The 20,669-nt window shown below is 45.8% G+C and overlaps 2 protein-coding genes across 3 annotated transcripts in view; both read left to right on the top strand.

The window, feature by feature from the left end:
* LOC133534154 (uncharacterized) overlaps window positions 1-20,669 on the top strand; it is a 44,958-nt gene that overhangs the window by 12,239 nt on the left and 12,050 nt on the right. The gene's annotated exons all lie outside the window — the stretch shown is intronic.
* On the top strand, window positions 1,816-20,292 carry LOC133534153 (uncharacterized). Of its 2 annotated transcripts, none has more exons than XM_061873238.1 (2): window positions 1,816-4,794; window positions 14,934-20,292. In XM_061873238.1, exons 1-2 carry the CDS (start codon window positions 4,296-4,298, stop codon window positions 18,995-18,997), a joined length of 4,563 nt encoding a protein of 1,520 aa, XP_061729222.1. In that variant the 5' UTR covers window positions 1,816-4,295; the 3' UTR covers window positions 18,998-20,292. The 2 variants fall into 2 exon arrangements, with proteins under 2 accessions (XP_061729222.1, XP_061729223.1); XM_061873239.1 differs by having other exon boundaries at window positions 4,427-4,556; window positions 15,093-20,292.

Here is a 20,669-nt window from a genome sequence, read left to right as displayed (position 1 = left end):
CTCATGGCCTCAATTAAAATCTAAACTAAATACTAATAACTTACCTGAAGTTAAAACTCAAAATACATGCCTGGCAGTCAATTCCAGTACTGATGAGACATTTCCGTTTAACAAATTCTCAGATCTGAAGCGCATGCAACGCACCTTTGCCTACATTGCACGATTCATTCACAACACGCGCTTCAGAGCCAACAAAAGAAGTGGCCCACTTAGTGCTGAGGAATTAGACAATGCATTGAAACATTTAATATTAATTTCACAAAAGGAATCGTTTCCCACAGAATATACTAAGTTGAAATCGGGAACGTCCATCAAAAAATCTACGATTTCGTCACTGAACCCGTACATAGACACTAATGACTTAAATTTAATTAGGGTAGGTGGCAGATTGTCGAATTCGGATTATGAATATGACAAGGTTCATCCGATTCTATTAAGCAAAAATCATCGTATAACTAAATTGTTATTCGAATGTCAACACAAAACTCTCATGCACGCCGGTCCTCAGCACTTGCTTTATTCAATAAGGGAACGGTATTGGCCTATTGGGGGACGCGGTATAGCGAGATCCGTTTCACACCAATGTGTAACTTGTCGTCGTTTTGGTGGTCGTACCGTCACTCCAATCATGGGCAATCTACCCAAACAAAGACTGCAACCAGGCTCTCCGTTTTTGGAAGTCAATGTTGACTACGCTGGGCCCATAATCATGGCTAACCGTAGGGGGCGTGGTTGTCGTCTTATAAAGGCCTACATTTGTATCTTTGTGTGCTGCAAAACCAAGGCCATACATATCGAGCTGGTGGGTGATCTGAGCACAGCTAACTTTATTGCCGCTCTCAAGAGGTTTATTGCTCGCAGAGGAAAACCTTTAGACATATTTTGCGACAATGGCTCGAATTTTGTGGGCGCGGCTAACGAGCTCAAATCTTTTGTTGCACAAAACGCTTCTGATATTTCAGAGACCATAACCTCGGAATCAATAAATTTCCATTTTTTGCCTCCACACGCGCCACACTTCGGTGGCCTGCATGAAGCCGGTGTACGATCTATAAAACATCATTTGCGCCGCGTACTAGGTTCAGCTAACCTAACTTATGAGGATTTGTATTCTACACTAACTTATATAGAGGCCCTTTTAAATTCTCGACCCTTGACCCCACTTAGCTCGGACCAGAATGACTTATTGCCACTCACACCTGGGCACTTCATAATCGGGCGAAGTATGACAGCGATCCCAGAGGAAGATCTGACTTCACGTACCAGATTAGTGGACAGATACCAGAAGACCCAGCAGCTACGCCAGCACTTCTGGGCACGTTGGCAACAGGAGTACATAAGCGAGCTTCAGATCCGAACTAAATGGAGGCAATCGACGAACGGGCAACTAAAGATTGGAACCCTCGTCGTAATTAAAGATAAGCAAAAGCCTCCAATTAAATGGCTCCTAGGGAGAATACAACGAGTCTTCCCAGGGCGCGACGGTGTTACCCGAGTCGCAGAAATTCAAACTGCCACTGGGCAGCTACGCAGAGACTTCACCAAGATCTGCCCCTTACCTGTGGACACTGCAGTTGAAGACGACACTTCAAGGTCCGCCGGCATGTCGCGTACCACTCCAGCAGGGCGACCGCGGGGAGAGGTGCCAGCGGGGGGCAGCCGAAGTGAGGACGTTACTTCCTAGCCACCGCGGCAATGGCTCGGCTCCGTTACATTTTTGTACATTTTTAAATATTAAAATCATAGTAACTACATTGGAGTTCATATTAAGGCATTCAAGATAGCCCCTTAACAATCATAAACAAAAGAAATAAATAATAATCATCTCTATTTGTCAAGTAAAATGTATGATGACTGGTCTGGCCTAGTGGGCAGTGACCCTGCCTATAAAGCCGATGGTCCCGTCCCGGGTTCAAAGTTCTAATGATGGAATCCATGAAGAATTGAGGGAACACTTAAAGTCTTATGGGTACACATATAGTGATTTTTGTGGTTTTTGTTTACAAATTAAGCATTTTCATCCAAAAACTGGCAATTAGTGTAGTGGAACTGCTGATTATAAACAGAACGAAACTCCCTAACTACGTATTTACCGTTTGAGTATTTGTTTTAATTTGTCCTCTTTGTAGAGCAACTAAGGTGATGAAAATGAAAACGATGAAAATCAGAACGAATACTTTAAATTGAACATTCTAATGTAAGGGCACGCTGCCGTCTCAAATCGAGAAAAGTGGGACATTGCTAATTTCGCCTTCGATAGGGAATGATTAAAAAAAAATATAACTTCAAAATCAGTATTAACGTTAAAAAAATGAAAACTATGATGTTTAGAGAAAAAACTTTCACTTATTTCTATTTTAAAACGAGCTGCAGCTGTGGAAATGCCTAGCGATTGAATTGTGAAAATTAAAAATGATGCTCGGTTTCGTTTTTGATACAATTTTTTTTTCTCCATACATTATAATTTTCCTTTTTAAATATTTGTTTCCTGACGCTACCTAATAAAGACCGCCGTTGGAGGCGCTTATTCTCATGACTTACAACTTGTCCAATATAAGTGAATCCGTATACGTATCGTAACTATGAATAAACAAGGTTCACACTTTTATATTGGTTATCTTGAGTCGTGCGCTCGGTGAACGATTGGAATATATAAATACCAGGAGTAACTACGAATTACCAGTGATTACATTATCTCTTGTCAAGCGTACTTGTCTTTTCCGAAAAACCATCAGAAGTGAAACCTCGAGGAGATCCCTATCAACTGAGATCATATCGTTATACTGGTTTTCTCGAGGCGACACGTTAGTTGAACATAGTGAATAGTCGACCAGGGTTTCAGAAGTAAAAAACGAGGGTCAATTTCATGCTTTAAAAATATGATAGTCAATCATTTGATATTAATCTCAGTGTAACTCGCTCGCTCAGATATTTGCTTGAAGTGAGAGACGGTCTAAGATTAGGTAATATCAAATCATTGTATTTTTTAAAAATCGAAATGACTTAATATCACTTTAAGACGACAATGTAAGAAGTATGTACGTCTCGCCTACACATTTGTATAATGTTATTAGTTTTTCTCTGTTGCACCTCGAGGAATACGCAAAATATAGGGGTCTCGCTTGCGCAGCACTGTTAACTATATTTGGTTATCCCTGTTGCTCGTTGTGCACATGTACATTATAATGGTGTGTAGTATTTGCAAATGATGGGTGCTGGACCAGATTTTAGTTTTGTCAACTATTAACGTCACATATCTACCCCTTTTACTTACATTAATGCCGCTAGGCCACCAGCGCTTTTTAGGGTTCCGTAGCCAAATGGCAAAAACGTCATAAAATTTAAACAAAACAAACATGGGGGGGGGGGATATCTATGGATAGGTCTTCAAAAATGATATTGAAGTTTCAAATATCATTTTTTTTCTAAACTGAATAGTTTGCGCGGGAGACTTCCAAACTGGTAAAATGTGTGTCTCCCCCCTGTAACTTCTAAAATAAGAGAATGATAAAACTAAAAAAAATATATGATGTACATTACCATGCAAACTTCCACCGCAAATTGGTTTAAATGAGATCTAGTAAGTAGTTTTTTTTAATACATCATAAATGGTAGGGAACCCTTCATGGACGAGTCCGACTCGCACTTGGCCGCTTTTTTTTCAAATATCACCACGTATCGTTTTACAGCGCTCAAATATCACCATAAAACTAACATTGGAGTATGATGCCAGGTTATTTTCTGATCGAATCGGTCGATTTGATCATCCCGTCTGGGTGCCTCCATTATATGGGTGTTTACTATACTATAAAAACCGGTTAAAGTGCCAATTACATCCAAACTTTATCAGGACCCGATTTCGGGCCCGAAAAAAAATATTTTTCCGTTTCACTAAATATCAGCACATCATTTACAATATTTGAAATGTAAAAAAATGGTTCATATGCAAAAATATCAAACATTGAACATTTTTGGCAATTAGAGACAAATTATTTTTAACATTTCAAATATTGTTAACGATGTGCTGATATTCCGTGAAACGAAAACGATTATCATGCCCGAAATCGGGACTGATTTCGGACCCGAAATCGGGAACAGGAATGTAATTGGCGCTTAAGTGCAAGTCAGACTCGCCCACGAAGGGTGGGCAGCCTGGTGACAGACAGATAGACGGACAGTGGAGTATTAGTAATAGTTTTTACGTTTACGGTACGTTTTTACCCTTTGGGTACGGAATCCTAAAAATGTGACTTAAGCAGCAAAAATGTGACTTTTAGGGAAACGAAACGTAACTTATGACTCCAGAGCCCTGGCAACACTGCCCGCTCCAGTCAGTCCCGCGCAGTCGACGCGTTCACACGCCGCCCGTGAGCCCGCCAGCTGTGCGCGCGCGTACGTCCGAACGTCGTCAGTACGAAGTATGCAACAATAGAATGCAATGCGCCGATTATTGCAGATGTGGTTCGCGGGAGCAGTCATCGAGTGTGACAGCAGGTCTGGAGCAAGTTATGTCACAGTTAGTGGCTCTGAACAGTAGACCAACGTCATCGAAACAGGTATGGGATTTACCAGGATTTTCTGGACTCACGAGTGAATGGACGACATTTCACACTGCTTATATAGAATCCACTGCTCGATATAAGTTTACTAACTGGGAGAACCTATCCCGGTTGCGACACTGTCTTAAAGGCGAAGCTAGAGACTGTGTGCTACATATGTTGGCATCATCCGCTGATCCAGAGCTAATAATAAGAGTCTTGAAGAAAAACTTTGGCAGATCGGACCTTTTGATATGTAGCCGACGTGTCCGTCCACTACAACATCGTTTAGCATGTAGATATAGAATAGCTTATTAATAATTAGAAATAGAAATAGTTTTATAACTAGAAAATAGAATACGTAAATCCATTTTCGTAGCAACGTAATAAAATAACAGTTAGTTCTCGTAAGCCGGACCCCGTAAGGTTGCACTATGTTATTGTATAACCTGAAACCGTTACGGTCGACTATTGTTCAATGTTCACTCATTAAGTTCCGTAACGTTATTGTATTATATTTGTTTATTAGGGTTCACCTCCGCAGAATTTCGGCAGAGTCAAAGAAGTATTGTCCATTTTATTGTGTATAATTAAGCGTAGTTTTAGTTGCGTGGGAAACTTTCGGTACCGTTACACCGTTATCAGGAGATAGTAATGTTACCTCAAAAGGACCAAGGATACGGTTATACGCGTCATTCCCTCGCACGCACTCGTTCGGTAAACGTCAACCTCCTGAGTATCGTTACGCTAGTAGAGCAAAATAGTGTTGCCTCTAGTCTAGTTAAGCTTTCACGAATAAAATAATCTTCGACGATCAAGATCTATCTTTAAGGAGTATTTCCCTCGATACCAAAACACGCATTACCTAAAGTGGTGACCCCGACGTGATAAGAAAAATGAGCCCAAACCCAGACAAAGGCAACGGAGTCAACATGAACAGCGAAAGCAGCAATCAAGTCGTCGATGCAGGCAACAACGCAGCTAACCCGCTCATTCAACAACAGCCTGCACCCGCACCTGCATCGGCCAGCACAGTCAGCGCACCGTTGAAGATACCTGATTTTTGGCGTGACTCGCCGCGCATCTGGTTTGCCAGCTTCGAGCACGCTACGAGGGACTTAAACAGAAGTGACAGCCAGCTAGCAAGCATGGTAATAGCTCAGTTAGACAAGCAAGATGTCCAGCAAATAACAGACATCCTATTCAACCCTCCTAAAACTGAGTACTACAAGACCGTAAAGGAGCGTCTCATTGCCGTTTACGAAGAGTCTGACAGCCGGCAAGTGAAAAAGCTCCTATCCCAAATGGAGCTCGGCGAGCAAAAGCCCAGTCAGTTGCTAAGGCGAATGCGTGAGCTGGCCAGGAATAAGTTTAATGACAACATGTTAAAAATCATATGGACGAACTCACTGCCACCATATATACGCTCGGTGCTTTGCGTAAGCGAAACCTTCAGTGAGAAGGCAACGCTCGATGAAATGGCGCGACTTGCCGACAAGATGATGGAGGAATCGCCGAACGTACCACAGATTTCAGCGATATCGAGGCCAGTGTCGATTGCGTTATCGCACGATCAACATCAGCAACCGCCGCTAGCACAGAGTTACGCGGCCACCGACACTCAGTTCATTCTGAGTGAAATCAGAAAATTAAACATTAGAGTCGAGGAGCTAAGCAGATGCCCGCAAGCCAGGCGACGCCAAAGCCGTTCCCACAGTCGACGTCGTTCGGATCTCCGTTCACGAAACAACTCGAGGTCCGAGGACAGAAGCAAATCGCCATCACCATGGTGCTACTACCACCGACGTTTCGGTATGGAAGCAACAAAATGCAGACCGCCGTGTGCTTTCCGACCCGTTACTTTGCCTTCGGAAAACTAAAGAAGACGCTGGCCGCGGCGGAATCCAGCGTACTAGAACATTCACACCGCCTTTTCGTAACCGACAGGAAGACGAAAGTATCGTTCTTGGTAGATACCGGAGCAGACATCAGTGTAATACTGTGGTATTTAGGCTAGGAAACGATATTGAAACACGGAGCTCACGTTAACAGTTTAATCTATAATTACAGACAGCCTGAGGGTAGGGGTATAAATCCCAACTACCGACGACATATGCCATAATCCCTCCACCAATAGTTACCAAAAATAACAGTAAAAAAGAAAATAAAGAAAAAAGAAAATAAACTAAATCTTATAAATAGCGTTCTTATTTCTAGTGGATCGCACAAGCCGTCCACCAGAAGCAGGCTTGGGGGAGTCGGGTACCGGCCCGCTCGCGGCGCTTCCCGCGGCCGCGCTGGCCTCCTGGCCCCGTTCTGGCCGGGTCAACTGGCCCTCAGGGCGGCCATCAATGACCTCATTGTTAGATTGAGCACTGTCCTGCATTTCTGCTGAGGTCTGTGATGATGCAGGTTGCCCATCATCTGGGAGTGAACAGAACGAATCATTATCGTTGACTCCTTCGAGCTCTGAGTCACCGTCATCTTCATCTCCGTATAGGCTCAAATCCTCCACGTCAATTTCAAGCTGTGCTCCTTTGTATGCCAACAGCTGATCGATGTGTTTTTTAACTGTTACGTTCAAGTCGGGCACAAATACTTCATATATTCTTGACCCCAGTTTCTTAATAATAATCCCTTTTCTCCACTCATGTTTATTCCCATTTGAAAATATGTGTTTCACTAATACAGTATCATTCATATTAAAATTACATTTACGTAATCCACCATATTGTTTACTGTGTAAGATCTGTTTCGCACGCACATTAGTCAGCGGATTAGGCGCTGCGGATGAGGACGACACCGCGGCGGTGGCGGCAGCGGCGCTGGCGCTGGCTGCGGGCGGCGACGTGCGCAGCAGGTCGAGCCGGCAGCGCAGCATGCGACCCAGCATCAGTTGGGCGGGCGCGTAACCGGTCGTACAATGTACTGCGTTTCTGTAGTCGAATAAAAATTTGTTGAGTTTCCGTGTTATTTCTTGCTGGCTTTTATTCTGCTGCATTATTATTTTAACGGCCCGTTTTACAGTTTTTACCGTATTTTCCGCCTGCCCATTTGATGCTGGATGGTATGGCGCGATAGTAACATGTTGCATACCGTTTATCTTACAATATTCTTCAAATTGACTGGAACAAAAATTGCTAGCGTTATCGGTAACTAAAGTTCGCACCAAACCATATCTACTAAAAATTTCGCATAATTTGTCTATAATGGCGCTAGTATTTGTCACCGTTAACAAAAAACATTCCACCCATTTTGAGTGAGCGTCAACCGCAACTAAAAACTGTTTCGCTTGCCACGAAAACAAATCTAAATGCACGCGCTCCCAAGGATGGGCCGGGTAGGGCCACGGTGCTAGCGGCGCGCGGGGAGGGTCACTGCGTAGTGCGTAATGCAAGACAAATATTGCATGTACCTATTTTGTCCTCAATATCCCTATCTATATGTGGCCACCACATTCGCGCTCGGGCTTCCGCTTTAGTTTTTACGATTCCGAAATGGGAGCTATGCAATTCTGTCAGCAATTGTTCTCTGTATACCGAGGGAATTACGACCTTATGGCCTCTTAAAATGCATCCATTTTCCAATGACAGCTCTAAACGACAAGCGAAATATGGTTTTAAATCAACATATGGCATTTTAGCCGGCCAACCGTTAATTATGTAATCTTTTACCTTATTAAGAATTGCATCGTTCGCGGTTTCTTTTTGAATATCAACAACACTAAGCGGCATTAAAATCGAATCCGATATAAAATTTATGTACATGGCTTTATCATGTTCGTTTTGTGATTCTAGGTTATCCCGCTGATCAGAATTGACTGAACGCGACAAAAAATCGGCTACGTTGTGTTCTCCCTTAACATATTCTATATTAAAGTTATATGCCGATAAGAACAACGCATACCGTTGCAAACGGTTAGCCGCTAGTTCAGGTACGCCCTTTTTGCTGCCGAAGATTGACAAAAGCGGTTTGTGATCCGTGCGCAAGGTAAATGGAACCGATCGACCATATAAATAATGATGAAATTTCTTGATTGAAAAAACGAGAGCTGCGGCCTCTTTCTGAACTTGAGCATAGTTACGTTCTGCCTTAGAAAGTGATCGCGAAGCGTACGCCACTACACGCTCTGTGCCGTCGCGCTGCCGTTGTGCTAGCACGCCGGCCAACCCGCGCGGGCCCGCGTCTGCGGTGACCACGGTCGGCAGGTCGGGGTCATAGTGCGCCAGCACCCGATCGGACGCTAATTCGCACTTGATTTTGTTAAAAGCTTCCTGTTGCTCTTGGCCCCATTTCCACTTTTCACCTTTTTGTAGTAATAAGTGTAAGGGGTCAAGTATACTGGACGTATTTGGAACAAAACATCTATAAAATCCAATCATGCCCAAAAAAGACTTGAGTTCGCTCACATTCTTAGGACACTCACAATTAAGAATGGCTTTCACTTTTTTATCTGATTTATGCAACCCATTTTTATCGATACGGAACCCTAAATATTCGACGGAATCTTTAAATAGTTCGCACTTACTCTGTTTGAGTCGCAACCCCGCATCCTGTAACCTACTCAGAACTTGCTCTAAACGTTGTAAATGCGTTTCTCGGTTAGGACCCGTAATTAAAATATCATCAAGAAAAATACACGTTCCCTCTATTCCCGATAATAGTTGTTCCATTGTTCGTTGAAATATAAACGGGGCATTTGACAAACCAAAAACTAACCTATTGTAACAAAATAATCCTTTATGAGTGTTTATACACGTTAAGCGTTTTGACTCGTCCAGAACCAACTGAGAGTATGCGCGCGATAAGTCCAGTTTAGAGAATTCCACTCCCCCGTGTAGCCTCGCAAATAAATCCTCTATTCTCGGTAATGGATAATTATCTAAGTACAAAACTTTATTAAGCGTGACCGAAAAATCGCCACAAATGCGTATATTTCCATCGGGTCGCAATACGGGGACGATAGGAGTAGCTACATCGGAATGATCTATTTTCTCCAGTATACCTAACTCGACTAATCGCTGCAACTCTGCCTCCACTTTTGGTTTAAGAGCTAAGGGCACCGGACGTGGTTTAAAAAATTTCAATGTACTATCGGGTTTAATTTTTAAGGTTATTTTATATTTGTTAAATTCACCTAATTCGTCTGAAAATAATTTGGCATATTTGTTTTTAAATTGATCTCCCAAATCGAGATTTTGTAAATTATTACAGTAATTGGTACTTAGTTGCAAGTCAAACGCACATATGAAATTTCGTCCTAATAAAACGGGTTTCTTGGATTTATTTTCCGAGACGAACATTTTAATCTGTTTTGTGCGACCTTCGTAAATCACCGGCAACGTAACGCATCCTTTTGGAATAAGCTTACTTTCATTATAGCAATTAAAAACTTCTAACGACGGCTGCAACTCGTACGCGGCGAAAACATTCATGTACAATGAGTAAGGAAGAATTGAAATTGCACTACCGGTATCTATCTCACATAAAATGTTTTCGCCCGCTAAAGACACCGTCTCGAGCATAGGTTTCTCATTAGTGCATTTTATATTAAAAAGATCGAAACTACCTGTGATGGTGTCGTCGTCATCCGCAGTCAGGAAATGGTTGCTCCTGTATTTCGCCTTACCCGTACACATACGCTTCAAATGACCTTTGACCTTACATTTAGTGCACGTGAAATTTATAAAACGACACTGATCTTTCGAATGACTTTTATAACCACACACTTCACAACGAGAGTCTAGCATGACGGCAGATCGCGCCGCTCCGCTGCCGGTCCGCACGGCGTACACGGGCGCCGGCGCCGCCGCGGCGGGCGCGGGCGCGGGCCCGGCGGCGCGTAGCGCCTGGCGCGCACAGCGGACACTTTGCGCTAATTCCAGCGCCCGGTTGAACGTCAAACTCTCCAAGTTTTGCGCGAATAACTTCTCCTTCTCCTTAATATCCTCCAATCCGAGGACGAACCGATCACGAAGCATAGTGTCGAGTTCCGTTTTAAACCCACAATGCTCTGCTAAATTACGCACTCGCGTTGCCCATTCGGCTAAATCTTCCCCGATGCGCTGCTCCGCCTTATAAAACTTATAACGCTCGGCAAAAGAACTTTTCTTTGATTCGAAATGAGCGTCAAAATGCTGTATAAGCGTCTTATATTCGACATTATCGAGCTCCGTCGGAAACAACAAACTCCTTGCAACACGGTACGTGTCTTCCACCAACGCCGTCAACAGGATTGCCTTTCGTTTGGCTCCAGATTTATCCGAATCATCGGTAATATCGTTTGCCGTGCAAAACTGGCCTAAACGACTCTTAAATATCGCCCATTCCTGTGTTCGATGGTCGAAAGTGAGACTGCCACCAAACATGTTCCCGTGACTCGCCATAATTGCTTCTTATCGCTTGATTTCATTTACCTATATCCACTAAACACTAAACACACGCGTGAATTACTAAATCGTCGCCAATTTGTGGTATTTAGGCTAGGAAACGATATTGAAACACGGAGCTCACGTTAACAGTTTAATCTATAATTACAGACAGCCTGAGGGTAGGGGTATAAATCCCAACTACCGACGACATATGCCATAAATACCGAGAGCGAAAGGCGCACCTGAATCTCCTCTATCGTTTCAACTATACGCTGCCAACAACACGACTATACCTACGTATGGCGAAAAAACATACGAACTCGACCTTAACCTGCGCCGTCCGTTCAAATGGAAGTTTATTGTTGCCGCCGTGTCGAAACCAATCCTCGGAGCAGATTTTCTGAATCATCACGAGTTAATAGTCGACGTGACGAACCGAAGATTGATCGACGGAAAGACATTGCTCACTACAAACGCACAAATTTGTAAAACGAACATACCTACAGTTCGGAGCATCCGCGTAGGACAAACCTATCACGACATACTTGCTGAGTTCCCTGGAATTACAAGACTTACATCAATGAAACTCAGTCCGAAGCACACAGTCGAGCATGTCATTGAAACAATTGGTCAACCTGTTCACTGCCGAGCGAGACCAATCGCACCTCATCGCTACGAACAGGTCAAAAAAGAATTTCAAAACATGATAGAACAAGGCTTATGTCGTCCTAGTAAGAGCCAATGGTCCTCACCGTTGCACGTAGTGCCTAAGAAAAATGGAGATCTACGTGTATGTGGTGACTACCGAAGACTCAACGCCATCACGATACCCGATCGCTACCCTATACCACGCATACGCGACTTTACGTATCAACTCGCCGGGAAAACAATTTTTTCTACGATCGACCTCAATCGTGCCTACCAGCAACTTCCGATCAGCGAGCGAGATATTGAAAAATCGGCGATCATTACGCCGTTCGGATTGTTTGAATTCCCGCGTATGTGCCCAGGCTTAAGGAACTGCGGTCAAACATTTCAAAGGTTCATACACGAAGTACTCAGAGGGCTGGATTACGTTTTCCCGTTCGTCGACGACCTACTAGTAGCTTCAACCACCGAGGAGGAACACCGAGCACATTTACGCGTTATCTTACAACGTCTCGATGAATACGGAATCACAATAAACCCCGCAAAATGTGTTTTTGGTCAACCTACGGTGAAGTTTCTCGGCTACGAAGTGAACAAAGACGGTATCCAACCACCGAGAGAAAAAGTACAAGCAATCGCCGATTACCCAAAACCTAAAACAATCGAAGAATTACGACGTTTTCTCGGTATGATAAACTTTTATCGAGAAAATATCAAAGACGCCGCAATAATTCAATCTCCACTCTGCAAGTATCTACACAACGCGAAGAAAAGAGACAAGTCGCAAATCGAATGGACTGAAGAAGCTACGCAAGCCTACGAAGCGTGTAAAACGAGCATACAAAACGCCGCCCTACTCGCACACCCTCAGCACGAAGCTCGACTCGCGATATTTTGTGACGCCTCAAACACCGTGGCTGGCGCTGTTTTACAACAGTTCACTAACAAAAAATGGCAGCCACTCGGATATTTCTCGCGCAAGTTCACAGAAGCTCAAAAAAAATACAGCACGTTCGATCGAGAACTCCTGTCAATATATTTATCGTTAAAACATTTTAGAAAAATGTTTGAAGGAAGACCGCTAACAATATTCACAGACCACAAGCCGCTCACATTCGCATTTACGAAATCATCAAACGACGGCGAATCACCGCGACGCACTCGACACCTACTTTTCATAAGCGAATTCACGACCGATATTCGCTATGTAAGTGGGAAGGAAAACGCTGTAGCGGACGCACTTTCGCGCATCGACGCGATTACCTGCCCAACGCCGATCGACTTCAAAGAGTTAGCCGCAGCGCAAGAAAGGGATAGCGACATTCAATGCCTGCAGCAACAAGAAAATATATCACTGAAAAAAATCAAGATTCCCGGAACTGACTTTAACATATACTGCGAAACTACTACAGGCAACGATCGTCCGTACCTACCTGCGGATTACCGACGCACTGTATTTGACTATATGCACAACATTAGTCATCCTGGCACTCGCACCACGCGCAAGATGATTGCAAGCAAATACTTCTGGCCTTCAATGAATAAGGACATCGGAACATGGGCAAAAGCATGCATCGCATGCCAACGAACAAAGATACAGCAACATACTACAAGTACTTTATCAACGTTCCAACCTACAGCCCGTTTCGAACACGTACATTGTGACATCATCGGTCCAATGCCAACAACGTCCGACGGTTACCGTTACTGCCTAACAATCATTGACCGCGCAACTCGATGGCCCGAAGCGATCCCGCTAAAAGAAGTCGCCGCTGAAGAAGTCGCCAAAGCTGTCTACGAAGGATGGATGTCAAGATTCGGATGCCCAGCTACAATAACAACGGATCAAGGTCGACAGTTCGAAAGTCGAATATTTGCGCACCTAACACAGCTGCTTGGTATCGCAAAAACGCGCACAACGCCGTACCATCCGATATGCAACGGTGTCCTTGAACGATGGCATCGAACGATTAAGACAGCACTAAAAGCTAGACTCTTATCCGCTAAAAGTTGGATTAACGAGCTACCTACAGTGCTTCTAGGTGTCCGTGCGGCGCTCCGCGCCGACACAAACGTAAGTGCAGCGCAACTTACATACGGATGCAACATTCGTCTACCCGGGGAGTTTCTAACAAACGCAACAAGCAACAACGTCATAATGGACAGCTCCTACGTCGAACAACTGAGAGAAACCATCCGACAACTGAAACCAGTACCGAGTCAACCGCATAGCAACAAAAGATCTATCTTCATTCACCGCGATCTAACTACGTGCGATTACGTGTTTATTCGAGTCGACGCAGTTAGAAAGCCACTGCAGGCGCCATACGACGGTCCCTACAAAGTACTGAATCGAACCGACAAGGTTTTCACTATTCAGTTACCTACACGAGAGGCAAAAATTTCAATCGATCGTCTTAAGCCTGCATACACCATAACAGAAAATGCAGAGCCCAATTCGGTGCAGAGACAAGGACCTGTGATCACCTACACACCAAGTCCAGCGACGACGCTTTTATCGCCGCCGTCCACACAATCGCCGCCGACGCTGACACCGACGCCGCCGACGCTGACACCGACGCCGCCGACGCCGATGCTGCCGACACCGACACCACCGGCCTGTGCAAGGAGAGGCCCTGCAACATCTTCTACAAATAAGAACTCAGTATTGATTCCTACGGATTCACGACAATCACGGATGACCCGCAGCGGACGCATCGTTCGTCTACCCGTACGCTTCGCTGAGGAGGGAGCCATGTAGCCGACGTGTCCGTCCACTACAACATCGTTTAGCATGTAGATATAGAATAGCTTATTAATAATTAGAAATAGAAATAGTTTTATAACTAGAAAATAGAATACGTAAATCCATTTTCGTAGCAACGTAATAAAATAACAGTTAGTTCTCGTAAGCCGGACCCCGTAAGGTTGCACTATGTTATTGTATAACCTGAAACCGTTACGGTCGACTATTGTTCAATGTTCACTCATTAAGTTCCGTAACGTTATTGTATTATATTTGTTTATTAGGGTTCACCTCCGCAGAATTTCGGCAGAGTCAAAGAAGTATTGTCCATTTTATTGTGTATAATTAAGCGTAGTTTTAGTTGCGTGGGAAACTTTCGGTACCGTTACACCGTTATCAGGAGATAGTAATGTTACCTCAAAAGGACCAAGGATACGGTTATACGCGTCATTCCCTCGCACGCACTCGTTCGGTAAACGTCAACCTCCTGAGTATCGTTACGCTAGTAGAGCAAAATAGTGTTGCCTCTAGTCTAGTTAAGCTTTCACGAATAAAATAATCTTCGACGATCAAGATCTATCTTTAAGGAGTATTTCCCTCGATACCAAAACACGCATTACCTAAAGATAGATAAAGCCCTAAACGAACTACGTAAATTGCCTAACCTAGGGCCTAGTGCAGTGGATTTGAATGATTTTGCCATTAAAGTAGTGAACATTGTGACGACACTTGCAAGTTTAGACCGACGTGCGTATGCAGGTAATCCGTTTCTTATACGTGAAATTACAGAACGCCTGTCACCCCACGTCCGATCGCGCTGGTGCCAGTATGCAGAAGAAAAGCTCGAGCAGGCTGAGAGCGAGCTCACGCTCATGGTCAACTTTCTGCTCGACATCAGCGACAAGGAATTGCAGTACAGCCATGCGCGCGGAAGCGTCAATCGTCGCAGCGCGCCAGCGCCTATGCGTGAGGACATACGCGTAGGCCGGAGAACCTCAGCGTCAAACCCTCAGCCGTCAAATGGTGGAGCGATCCGCAAGTATAACTCAAGTCGTGTGCAAACGTATACCACTGACAAATTAGAACCTTGCCTTTGCTGTGGTGGCGTGCACACTGCTACAAATTGTAAACGTGTATTAGATATGAGTGTTGCGGCTCGATGGGAATGGGCGAAAGATAATAAGATTTGTTTTAAATGTCTTAACAGGAGACACAGGCGTGGCAACTGCAAGGCGGGTGTATGCGGAGAGCGAGGATGCCAGCACCCGCATCACCCGCTGCTGCATGATGAATCTATACTCCTACGAAGGGAACTACAATCTTCACGGCGTGACGAAGCGGCCTCAGCTACGCCTGCCAGCGCGCCCATCGAGCCCGAGCGCGCACAGAGAGAGCACACGTTGACGACGGCGGAAAGAGAGGGGGCACTACCGGCTCACCACTTCGTGCTGAACACAGAGCACCAAGAGCCGTCAGACGTTTTGCTTAAGGTAATACCTATACTTTTATCTGGACCGACAGGCGAGATCAAATGCTACGCGCTCTGTGACGATGGCTCGACTATTAGTCTGTGCGAGGATTCGATAGCCGACGCCGTGGGTGCTGTGGGCGTGGAAGCGCCACTACACATCAATGGGATTGGTCCCATGTCAACAATCGAGCCCAGCCGACGCGTGACGGTACAAATACGCGGGCTGACCGGAGGACATACCCATCTCGTCAGACTTAGAACGGTAAAGAACCTAGGCATTAACTCTCAACAAGTGCCAAGAACATTAGTTAAGCAGTACGAGCACCTGAGAGGCCTGCAGGAGGCCACATATGACACCGCCACGCCTCGGGTACTCATCGGGTCAGACAACTGGCATATGATATTTCCACTTGAGGCTCGTATCGGAACAAGGAGAGAACCCGCTGCAGTTAGGATAGATCTTGGCTGGTTAATATATGGACGCGCGCCGCAGACCCCGCGACGAGCTGAACGAGTGCTGCATCTCTCACAAGCAAGCGAACGAGATGGTGCGTTTGCTGTGACTGCAGACGTAGAAGAGATGTTCTTGAGAATCCAGATCCGTGAAGAGGACAGAAACTCGCAGATGTTCCTGTGGCGAGCGGCGCGTAGAAGCGGCGTCCCTGACGTGTACCGGATGAGGTCAATGGTGTTTGGAATCGCGAGCTCCCCATTCCTTGCACATTCGGTAAGAAATTATAATGCTTATGCTTATGAGAACCGCTACCCGAGGGCCCTTGAAGACATAGTTAGAAACCACTATATGGACGACTACGTTTCAAGCTATGAAAACGAAGCAGACGCTATCGCGTACGCCGAAGAGGTATCCGCTTGCCATGCGCACGCTGGATTTCATCTCCGCGGGTGGTCTAGTAACTCGCCACTTCTCATAGAACGGATTCCAGAGGAACTACGAGCCGACACACCCGCACCGATTGGCGATAAGGAACAAAAGGTATTGGGTCTAACCTGGGATGCGAGGACAGACCATCTCGGCTTCAACACTACCATGATCCGAGTCCCAAGCGAAGTTAAGGAACGTAAAAGGGCTCCAACGAAAAGAGAGACTCTCAGCGCAGTAATGAGTATATATGATCCGTTAGGAATAATCTCTTATTTCTCAATTACAGTAAAGATCCAGCTTCAGCGACTCTGGAGCCTGGGTTTGGATTGGAACGCTCCGCTGCCACCAGACGAGTGTGAGGAGTTCCAGACATGGCTGCGAGCGCTAGAACACGTCGGTAGACTGCGCATTCCCCGCCACTACGGACCTATGGAAATGGTGAGACGAACCCTCCATATTTTCGTTGATGCCTCCTCACAAGCATATGCAGCGGTCGCTTATTGGCGTATCGAAAGACGAGGGGAGGTCTACGTCAGCCTGATCGTGGCAAAGGCTAAAGTGGGACCAACGCGCTCTATTTCGATTCCACGAGCGAAGCTACAGTCGGCCTTGATCGGAGCTCGACTGAAGAAAACTATCCTAGAGCAACACAGGTACGAGGTAGCGGAAGTCGTAATATGGTCCGACAGCCGAACAACACTCCATTGGGTACGGGAAAATGCACGCCGTTACAGCGCCTATGTCTCGCACCGCCTGGGCGAGATCGCTGAGCTCACGGAACCAGAACAGTGGCGATGGGTGCCGACACGCCAGAACGTCGCAGACGACGCCACCCGAGCGGACAGCACACGTGAGTTTGACATAACACACAGATGGTTCCAAGGACCCGCTTTCCTACGGCTACCGACAACAGAATGGCCACAAGAACCATTGAACCAGCCAGAACCAGAGCTACAAGTACTGGAGGTCAAGCAGTGCTTTGTGAGTCGCGAGGTTGCCTCGCCACCGTTGCCTGATGTGAGCCGATTTTCAAGCTACGACCGTCTACTGGGTACCACTGCAAGAATGTTGCAATTTATAGACATTATAAAATCCAAAGCTACGATGAATTTACAAACCAAACATATTCTGGCCGCTGAACGTTTATTATTGCAGAGAGCGCAGAAGGAGGACTTCGCTGACGAGCTACGGAGCCTCCGCCGCGGCGAGCCTCTAACCAAAGGCAGCGCGCTCTTCGAACTGGACCCCGAGCTCGCAGCTGACAACGTGCTCCGCATGCGGGGGCGCATCGACGCCGCACCCGTGCCTATCAACAAGAGTCCGGCCATTCTACATGGACGCAACCGGTTGGCCAGACTTATTATATTTAGAATGCATAGAAGAGCGGCGCACGCTAATAATGAACGCGTTGTAAACGATGTTAGACAAGAATATTGGATATTGCGCCTAAGACCGACTGTGCGTGCAATCGCAAGCACTTGTCAACTCTGCCGCATTAGAAAAGCGACTCCACGCGCCCCGCCTATGGGAGATTTGCCGCTGTCGCGCATAGAGCCATTTTGTAGACCCTTTACAAACACTGGTGTAGATCTATTCGGTCATATTACAGTTACCATCGGGAGGAGACACGAGAAGCGCTGGGTGGCGCTCTACACCTGCCTGACGACCCGGGCGGTGCATCTGGAGCTGGTGCATTCCCTCAGCACTGACTCCGCCATCATGTCACTTCGTCGCATGGCCGCGCGACGGGGCTGGCCCCGCACTATGTGGAGCGACAACGGAACCAATTTCCGTGGCGCTACGGCTGAGCTACGGGCTGCCTATGAAGAATGGCTGCCCGCACTGCAGCAGTACGGCCTGCAGTATCGCTTGGACTGGCGATTCATTCCCCCCGGAGCCCCGAACCAAGGCGGCGCCTGGGAGCGGATGGTCCGCTCTGTGAAGACTGCTCTCATGGCGACGCTACACTCGCGAGCGCCCAAGGAAGAGGTGCTTGCGACTCTACTGGCCGAGGCCGAGGCGTGCGTTAACGCTCGGCCTCTCACACATGTCTCGGTCGATCCACGCGATCCCGAGGCACTGACACCGAACCATTTCCTGCTCAACGGCCCCACGGGGACTCCTCTCACTGGCCCCTGTGGCGAGGTCAACCGACGAGCCTGGAAAGTCAGCCAGGCACTCGCCGACTCCTTTTGGCGTCGCTGGGTGCGCGAGATCTTACCTACCCTCGCCCCGCGACGATCTTCAGCGACGGGCGAGCGACCACTGGCGGGCGGCGACCTAGTCATCGTCGTCGACCCCTCATTACCCACGCAACGTATGGCCACGAGGCGTGGTTGAACGAGTTTACCCGGGCCCAGACGGTGGCATTCGCAGCGCGGAGGTGCGGACCAAGGGCGGCACCTTCAAAAGACCCACGACCAGGCTGGCTGTCTTGCCGGTCGATCCAGAGTCGACGTAGCAAGTCGACGAGGGGAGTGTGGGCGACAGCCGACACGCAATCGAATGTATGTTATTATTCCGTATATAACCCTAAGTTATAAATTCCTTACTTAAGTTGTAATAGCAAAAATAAAGATCTTTATCAACGTAGGTAGCCTAAGACCTAGGTAGACTATGTATTATGTCTAAGTTGTAATGTAAATTAAGACCTAAACTGAACCGTTAATTCAGAATAAGCCCTAGAACCTTTCTTGATCCCAGTCATGAAATAATGAGCCCGATTATGCCTATACTTTATATTACGTGGTTAGAGCGAGAGAATGTGAGCTAAACAGGTAATACATAGGAATGGTAAATTTCCCCAAAATAATTGGGGAAAATCTTTGGTACTCATACCTACTTCAAGCCTGAACCTGCGGGTAAAAGTACGTATGGGTATCATTGTGGAAAAAGGTAACGGTTATGATCTAGGTAAAATCTAGACTTTCACCTCTCTCCTTGAACCGTAGGATGAGATAATATGCATAACACGTGCCGAACTGACAGATTTGGCTCATTAAATCTGGACTTTGTAGCTAAACCGTAATCATGCGCTCGTTTAAACTATTGCAAGCTTATAGAACTTAATTAGACTCGTCTAAAAACATATAGTTATATAACCCCACGATTTAGCTCGAAGTAGGAAGCCTAGATAATTACCAAATGGAAAGACAAAATGTAGGAAAATACGTCTAAACTTGTGCATTTTTACGCAGCAACGTGGACCAATCACAGACGCTAAACCGCTCGCGTTAGTTAATGTGACAAAGTTATAACAATTCCGTTCGAGCGGCATTACCATCATGAGAGCCGCTAATCCTTGCCTGTGATTGGCCCAAATTTATGCCGCTAAAACATACAAATATGGGTGGACTGGAAAAAGCCAGTCAGTCAGCTGCCCACACCGTCCCCAAAATGACGGCCAACAGACCACCCCACCAGTCGGTGGGGAAGCGACCCGCGACAGCCGCCGCAGCCATTGTGCGGTAGCGGCCCCTCATACCCCCCTGACGGGGGGTATCGACAGATCACTCATGCAAGCCAGTCAGTCGCCATTCCGGACCCGAAATAAGTGAACGTAAACCTAAGTGCTTAAGTTGATCGTAAAACTATAACTTGTGAGAACCTATTAATAAGATCCATTTGTAAAATCAGACCCTTTTTTATTTTTGAGCTATCGTAGATGTTCCTGTAGGCGACCGTCACCTACAACCAGCATTTAAAAATAATGAATTATATTCAATAAACAGATTCATTAATAAAAAATAAGAAGATAAATACAGTGTTTATTAGTTTGCAAGAAGAATTTGAAGTACCTATGGCTTACAAATTTCGTGGCATGAGAATTGTACTTATAAGAGTATAGGTACTTAGACCTACCTATACTCTAGCTTCCTACCTAGGAATGATAAATATTATAATATCGTTAACTTTAATACAAATAATAGTGTTTTTTATTTCATTGTTATTAATAGTTTATAAAGGCTGAGTACTGGGTACACAAAGGCTGCTTACTGGATTTTAGAGGCTG

The sequence above is a fragment of the Cydia pomonella genome, unplaced genomic scaffold (assembly GCF_033807575.1).
Source record: "Cydia pomonella isolate Wapato2018A unplaced genomic scaffold, ilCydPomo1 PGA_scaffold_62, whole genome shotgun sequence".
In the NCBI taxonomy this organism is placed as follows: Eukaryota; Metazoa; Arthropoda; class Insecta; order Lepidoptera; family Tortricidae; genus Cydia; species Cydia pomonella.
This window is presented reverse-complemented; position numbering and strand designations above follow the sequence as displayed.

Bases quoted from the DNA above. Each gene is read 5' to 3' on its own strand.
- LOC133534153 (XM_061873238.1), top strand. From the start codon at position 4,296: ATGACTCCAGAGCCCTGGCAACACTGCCCGCTCCAGTCAGTCCCGCGC. The intron at 4,795-14,933 runs GTAGCCGACGTG...ACCTAAAGATAG, and splicing joins CAGATCGGACCTTTTGATAT to ATAAAGCCCTAAACGAACTA.